The sequence below is a fragment of the Astatotilapia calliptera genome, chromosome 12 (genome assembly GCF_900246225.1).
Source record: "Astatotilapia calliptera chromosome 12, fAstCal1.2, whole genome shotgun sequence".
Classification (NCBI taxonomy): domain Eukaryota; kingdom Metazoa; phylum Chordata; class Actinopteri; order Cichliformes; family Cichlidae; genus Astatotilapia; species Astatotilapia calliptera.
Window position 1 is genome coordinate 1,888,104 of NC_039313.1, and position 8,073 is coordinate 1,896,176.

At 42.9% G+C, this 8,073-nt stretch overlaps 1 protein-coding gene across 2 annotated transcripts in view; it reads left to right on the top strand.

Moving 5' to 3' along the window:
- The window catches only part of nr6a1a (nuclear receptor subfamily 6, group A, member 1a), a 125,848-nt gene extending 118,929 nt beyond the window's left edge, over nucleotides 1–6,919 (top strand). For both annotated transcript variants that reach the window (XM_026186086.1, XM_026186087.1), the window contains 3 exons: nucleotides 298–419; nucleotides 500–652; nucleotides 1,785–6,919. In XM_026186086.1, the coding sequence (XP_026041871.1) occupies nucleotides 298–419; nucleotides 500–652; nucleotides 1,785–1,915 (406 nt within the window). In that variant the 3' untranslated portion in view covers nucleotides 1,916–6,919. The remainder of the gene's footprint in view (nucleotides 1–297; nucleotides 420–499; nucleotides 653–1,784) is intronic.
- Nucleotides 6,920–8,073: the final 1,154 nt, after the last annotated feature.

Here is an 8,073-nt window from a genome sequence, read left to right on the forward strand (position 1 = left end):
ATGAACTTATGAATCTTCTCTTCAAAAAGCTGTGGAATCAGCAGGACGCTTTAAGCACTTTTAATAGATCTGACATATTTCCTCCCTCATTTTCTTTGCCTTGTCCATTGAAGCATGGAAGCTTAAGATAGCGGTGCTGGGGGGATTTTTGTCTTCTTTTTTTATGTGGATTGTAGTGAGGACAGCAAACCTACAAAAGTCTATATCATGGTTTGAGTTGGAGCCTTAAAGGCACCGTCTGGCTTCATAGAGCTGCAGTTTTCAGCTTAACTGACGGGTCTGTGTGTGATTCCTCAGATTCAGCGAGGATGGGATGGAAGTAATGGAGAGGTTGATCATTCTGTTTCGCAAACTCCACCAGTTAAAGATCAGCAATGAGGAGTACGCCTGTATGAAAACCATCAACTTCCTCAATCAAGGTAACAACAAAGTCTCCAGCGTGTTGACTTTTTGCCATCGCGACCTTCCCGGCTTGACTGTGATAGTTTCTGCTCCACAGATATCAGAGGACTGTCCAGCATCTCCCAGCTTGAGCAGCTGAATAAACGCTACTGGTGTGTGTGTCAGGACTACATTGAGTCCAAGTACCCACTGCAGCCTAAACGCTTCCCTGAGATCATGATGTGCCTGCCGGACATCCGCTGCATCTCAAGTAAGGCCTCAAAGAACTGTTTAGGCTGTTGTTGAAGACTGACTTTAGAAATGCACTCAGATACTCATACGTTAGTTTGTTTGAGCTACAAAAATGTGATACTACCCAGTGTATTGTGCCACAGCGATTTATGTTCAGCCATGAAAGTTTCAGTTTGTGCCCTTACGACCTGTGTTGTTCCCCGCCCTCTACAGTGCCTTGTCTTTGGGGGAAAACACTGAAAATACAAAAACCGTTGCAAAATTTTATGTTTAATGAATTATTTGGTTAAATTATTTGAGCTAATGGGATAAAAGAAAGCATGGCTTTTGTCATTAAGACAAACTATAATAAGTGCATTAACCCTGTAAGACCCAACCCATCAAAAAATAGCCAGAAAATTCAGATTTTTGGAGCTGAAATGTTTAATAACCCTTAATACACAAATTTTATTTTGCTATATCATGTTGCTTACGATTTATTTTTTGTATTCCATTTGATACATTTGGCTTTTTCTTTTTAACACCAATGTTAATTTTAAAAAGCTGTCCATAACATTTTGAAATTATGGCAAGTATTGATCATGTTGATGGGTTAAAGCTTGAATCACAATCTAGTTACTTTTGTGGTTTTAGCTTATCAATTAAATCAAACACAATCAACTGTTCATTTTTCTGGTAATAAATAAAATCATGGCCAAACCTTTGGATAAATAGAGACACTTTGCATACATTTCTTTTATTTACCAACTCTTTGAAACTTAAGAATGATTGGTTGAAACAAGTAATCTAAATAAAAACTGTGAAATAAATGCTACTGCCAGTAATTTTGACTAACTAGACGTAACTGAACCGAAATCAGCTTCATAAGTTCTAAAAAAGTAAATGGCCTCAGTGAAAATTGTGTCAAAGAAAGGTCGTTAGATTTTGTACACGTAACCTGTCCAAATTAGACCGTTTAACACGAGCTGGGCACACTGCTGGAGCCAGCCTCTAGTGGCCGCCAGAGGAACTGCAGCATTCGGCACTTGGGTTGGCTTCATTTGTCTCGCAGGTTGCCTCCTGGACACGACTGTGACCAATGAAAATGTCGGCTGTACAGAAGCTAAGCTAATCATGAACTAAAGTGCCGTGTGTCTCGGGTTTCTTCTCAGCAAAGCTGGTGAACGTCCCTCTGGAGCAGCTCCCCCTGCTGTTCAAAGCAGTCTTGCACTCCTGCAAATCCAGCCTGACCAGCTACAGGACCGGCCCGTCGCCCTGCGTGACCGCCTCCACCGGAAACTAAACCCTCCCCGACACCCGAGTCGAGGACTGGTCTCCCCTCTCGTGAATGTGACAAGCAGCTAGTTTGTTTTTTGTAACTTTTTTCTTTATATATTTATTACACGACAGAGCTGAATGTATGCTGATTTACACTGTGCACATGCTTCTGTACAAAACAAATGCTCGTAGATGCATTGGTCTTTGGAGTTTACAAGCGTGTATCCATTTTGCTCCATGTGTCAGTGTTGCCATTGTTAGAGCTAGACTTTAAAAGAGTTTATTTTATACAGATGGGGCGCCTTGGCACGCGCGACGAGTGTTTTGAGACTACCTCAGGAAGATGTTGTTGCTATTTTCAGGTACCTTTTCTTACTGTTAAATGAAGAGTTGCCCAGTCTAAACCAAAACCCTGTGGATGCTTTGGTACCTCAATCAGAGATGAATGTTCAAAGAAGCTGCATAAATCAGTCTGAAAAACAGTTTTTTGTTACGCTGAAAATGCAAAATGAATTAGCAAAAGTACTCAGACATCCTGCTTTTAGGAGGCGGTCTTGTCAATTTAACATTCCATGAGTTAAGGTGGCTGTTGTTGGATCTGTGGGATCATCGAATAGGAGCATACGGGTATTTTTTAACAATCATAGACTAGGGATGTATGGCTTTATTGCAGGGGAAGGGGCGGATAGCTAGGTTTGCTGTTTTTCTTTTTATTATGTTTCTCTCTTGACCAAAGTGTTATGCAAAGATTATATCAAGCGCCCGCTGATGGGTAGGGAGCTGACAGCTCAACAAAACCCTTTTCTTATCCATGAAGGACGAGGATAAGAAATGAATCGGTCTGTTTCAGAGGCAAGACGCTCTGCAGGGCAGAAAAGTTCCACGTTTCATTGCAAACATGCGCGTTTTGTCGCGTGCACACATATGCACAGAGCAGACACGATGGCTCTCATTTTGTGCTCTTCATTGCCAAAGAAGATGGTGCGTTTTCGCCTGCTCTCGACACAGCTGGGTATATGTGATTAAAAATGTGCGAGCTTCACGGGTGACACACACCGATCAGCCACAACGTTGAAATATCGGGGAGGTTTCTGATGTGTTGGCACATTTGGGTCTGTCAGCTCGTCTGTGCTCTCTGGCAGTGGGTCGCGTCACGGATAACACTTCCTGCAGGTTGAATTTTGAGCTTGATTCAATTTGAGGACTTTGGAGAGCAGGTGAACAAACCACGCTTTCCCCTAGTCCTGAGGGAGACCGCTGGTACTGGGGCACGCCATCATTTTTAACAAACACCACATTACTGATTACCAAGGTTAGGGTTGGGTTTTTGCTTTACTCACAATGGAAACGGGCCCATAAATTTTCATTTGAACACATTTTAGCCCTGGGGAAGGATTTTTATTTGGGTGGTTGGATGTTATTGTAACCCTAACCCTATATGTGTTGGCCCCAGCACGCTCAAGCTCTCCCAGCAGAGCTTTGCATAGTAACAAGGTAACGATTACTGGTCACTTCACCTGTCCGGGGTTTTGATGTTGTGGCTGCTTGGTGTTGCCCATCTTAGTGGAACCCACTGAAACCAGCCATTTAAAAGAATCAGTGTTTATTGATCCGTCCGTTTTGCTTAAGAGTTCATTTCGATTTTTCAAAACAGTTGTTGAATTTCAAAGTTCTATCGGCCAGTTTTGAAGGGCAATCAAACGTTTTTAGATGTAGAATGTAAATCAGACCACACTTGGTTTCCACGGGCATCAGGCCGCGTGGACATCCAGGTACGGTCCGACTGTTTTTAAATGAGATGAAAGTGAAAATATCATTTATGCAGAATTGGCTTAAAGTTGAACGTCTAATCGCTTTAATCCAGCCGTAAGTGGACTCTGTGTGATCGGCTAGGGCTTTACCTCAATCAGTTTAGGCCAGGTTTGGAGAATTTTACCCCTGGCTTGCATACCCACAGATATGCACGCCGTTTTAAAAAGTGTAGCCACAGAGAAATGGTCTTTATTTTTAAAGTGTGAGATTATCATTTCTGACCACTTGAAGTGTCTTTTCTGGCCATTTCACCATTTGCGTCATTTGAAATGCAGACAAAGTGCAGTCCCCGCAACCACTCCCTTTTTTGCACACGACAGTGAGGTTTGGAGACCTTAACCCTTGTTCTTGGCCACTGCCCACCCAATGTGTTCCTCTCTCAGGTCCCTGCTGACCTGGATATATACAGGGTAAAGTGAGTGTTATGTATTGCATTCAGGAGTTCGTCAGTGACCACACTGATGTACTTGTAGTATTAGTAGATGTAGCTTCCAGGACATTGTAGGTCCTGTTGTAGAAAGGTGTTTTTGTTTTTTGTTGTTTCAACTTTATTTCCCTCACCGTCCCCACCCCACCCACACTCCCCTTCAGTGAAAGTGGAATTAGTTTGCAGGGCAGGTTTTCTAAAGCTCTCGGCATTGATGACGGACGAAGCAAAAGGCAGCGGCATCTTTCCGATGTCACGGCTTCCCTCCCGTCGTGCGCAGCCTAACGAAACCACAGCCCAATCCAGCGTTCCTTGTAATGCTTCAGTTAGCCTCTTTTGATTTTTTTGAATGCTTTAATGTACCTTTTGTAGTTTATAATTAAGAATGTCTTTTTAGCTTTTTTGGGTTTGATTTGGAGTGAAGACAACACCTATCATTTTCTAAACTGATTTCTTCATTGTTGTTGTTGACGTTCACTTGTTCACTGTGTTCATTAAAGAAAGTGTTACTCAGGCTTTGTCAGCAATGCTTTACGTGCACGCTGCTGACATTTTGGATCTGTTTGCGTAATCTTGGAATAAGTTTAAACCTCAAATGTTGTGCTGTGGCGCCGTCTCTGGAGACAAAAGCCTCGTGTTCATCCATCAGGTGACCAGCACACCACACGGGGGCAGGGTTACGTTTGAGCCACGTGCCCGACGAGCACAGTTTGATAAACTCTTAGGTTTCAAAGTTAATCTTTGGGTGGAATAGATGTGAACCTCACCGTTACCATGGTAACCAGGTTACCATGCACGCGATCACCAGTGAACCACTTGGGTCCACATTTTCAGAAAGTCTAAGATGTTTAAATTCTTCAGTTTTGTTTCAGGTTGTATAAAAACAGCTCGACCGAACGCTGATCCTCCTCGCGTCGCTGGCTAACTGCTGGATGTTCAGATTTTGCAGAGATGAACAAAACCATTTAATGCTGCCTTTAGCGGCGCTGAAAGGTTTGGCTTTTAGCTTGAGATAGCTGCCTCCCTCCCAAACAACTGATAGTGTTATGTTTTTAAAAAACATACATGTAGAGGCAGCATTCCTCCACATGTATTAACTGAAAACATTAAACCAAACTATCTGACAAGATTACATTATCATGTCGTTTTGGTGAACCGACCCTTTAGATCACAGTATCTCAGGACACTTCTGTGTACCGAAGGTCTCACTGTGATGAAGCGGTTCAGATCCCCTCAAACGCTGCTCGGAGACCCTGTCAGGCTGTCCCGTGTCTGTGCAGCACTGCCAGAAAAACAGCAAAATGACTGGAGGAATGCACTGAACATCACACTGAGATCTGACAGCGCAGCAGGATCTGAGGGGTTTCTCCTTTAATGTGATGCCAAACTGTCTGCTCATCAGCGGTGAATCCCACCTTTGCTGGCAGCACTCGCACTTGTTCAACGTTACAGTTTGATACACACACGCTGGTGTCTTTTTTTCACTTCCTGTTTGTATTGGTTGTGTGCAGACAAAGGGATGTGTCATTCCTAAACTACCTCTGTATTTTTCACACCGTTACTAATGTTCATTACACCAATGTTTTTTATGAGTTGACCTTACATGTGAACCACCAACACTTGTTTTCTTCTTCGTAGCCTTGTATTCCTCTCTACCTCAGGTACTTTTAGGGACCCTCTTCCTCCTTTGTTTCCTTAATGTGCTGTTTCATGTTAAATTAGCATCATCTTATATTTCACTCCTACCCTGTTATCAAAAATCACATACCAAAGATGAACGAATGTCAATGACAATGTCAGTGCACTGATTAAGCATTCATGTGTTATGTTCTGGCTGAAGTTAACCAGTGTTGCATTTTTCCATGTTGACCTTATCCAAATATGCCTCATTATCTGTTGAATTTGCTGTATTCGCCATACCATGATAATCCTGTGTGTGTGTGTGCGCGCGCATGCACGTGCGTGTTTGTTGTTCGTTGGTGAAGCAGAGAACACACTCAGTATTATCCCACAGCAGCCGGTGCTGCATGTGATCAGTTGTCAATCGCAGGATGTAACTGTGCTCAGGCTGACTCTTCCTCCGGTTTGCTCACTCGTGTAACCGTAACACTGTGACCACAGATGGACAGACGGCTGTGGTGTGAGCACTGGGGCTGGACACACACACAGGCTCCGCCTTTAAAGTCGCTGTCCTGCTGTTAAACCTTTAACGCCATCAACTTATTTGTAAGTGAGATGTTCAAAAGACTCATGTTCCTACAGAAACAGCTTGTATTCACCACACTTTCTATATAACGCTCGTCCACTCCCTTTAGTTTTCATCTGAGAACAGCCAGTGGGTGTGGCTTCTAAACCAGAGCCAGAGATGACCATATTAGGGATTCCTGTTCAAACTGACTTCATACATGTTGGTGGGCCTGGAGCATTGTGTTTTTATGCAGACGCACACACAAATAGACATTTAGGCCCATATTGCTTGTCCTGGATGGAGCTCCATCCCCTAATTCCCTGTAACTGACAACACTATAGACGGAACAGCAGGTGTCCAGCTGTCAGAGCTTTGTTACAGGCACACGAGGAGCACACCGGCAACATATCTCAGGGAACAAACAGATTCATACACGGTCATCAGAAACTGAAACGCCATTTCTGTCTTTTCTCTTCAGAAATCTCTTGTCTGCTCTTGTTACTTTAACTACCTGTGAAGAATGTGATCCATTATGTGTTAAAAGCATGTTTAGAATGTGTTAGGACTTGAAACAAAATAAATGTGAACATTATGCAAGTGCACTCGGCTAACTTCCAGTTTCTCGCTGTCCAACTCTTGGCTTTTCTACGGGGAAGATGATAGAAACTAATGAGACCGTGTTCCTTTCAGTCACTGATAGGCAGAAGGTCTGCCGTTAAAAGCTGAGGGACCGGAATTTGGATGCGTTTGTCCCTGACCTTCTGCTTCGTGTACTCCAGTGTGTTGTTCACAGCGAGATAGTATTATTAGGATAAACACAAAATGTGTTTGAGCCTGGAAAGGAAACATGCCAGGTCTGCTCATTTACTGCAAGTCATGGCAACAAATAAACTTATTTTTTAAACACTCTTCAAATATAATGTGCTGATGACAATAATTTGCCTGCCGTTGTTTCATAAATGCAGCTTTAAAATATTTCTTATCCATCCGGGTGCTCTAAACAGCTGGAAATTTAAAAAAGCGTTCTGGATAATAACTGACCCCCCTAACTTTAGGGGGGTGCGCACTGAGACTCACCTGAACCCTGCACATATAGAAACAGACTCGGTGCAGTTTTCATCCCACATTCACCATCCAGCTGCTGTTTTTTTTTTTTTTTTTTTTTTTTGGCCTGTCCCGTTTGGCTCTTTTGCATCAGAATTGTTGTCTAAAGGCAAAGAAAGATGCCCAACGGATTTACTTTACCAAACTGACCATCCCAGCCTTGCCGTAATGGTCCATTTGATTCACCTTTTATTGTTTATTTTATTTTCACTTACTGAATACGGGACAGACTTGACTGGGAGAAAGAAGGGGAGAAAGAAAGAGGGAAAGAGAAACAGCTGAGAAGAGGGACGGGGGAGAAGGGCAAAAGACAAAAACCAACAGAATGAGCAGAGAAAAAAAATGCATCTATCGATCACCTGGATCACCTGCTGAGAAAGAAAAAAGAAAACAAGCAGAAGAGAACAAGAGTAATAGAATAAACAACATCACAATGATATATGGGAATATGACAGTAAATACTAAATGTTAAACATTATTGTGCAGCACATAAGATCAACAGAACACAGTGTGCTTTGAGGTAGGAGCCAAAAAGGGTGTAGTTTGTGGGTGTGATCACCCGTGTGTACACCTGTGAGCATGGACGCGCTTGTTTTTTTTAAAAGGTTCCTTCATGTAATGATCTGCTAGAGGGTGTGGGGGGGCCACAGCC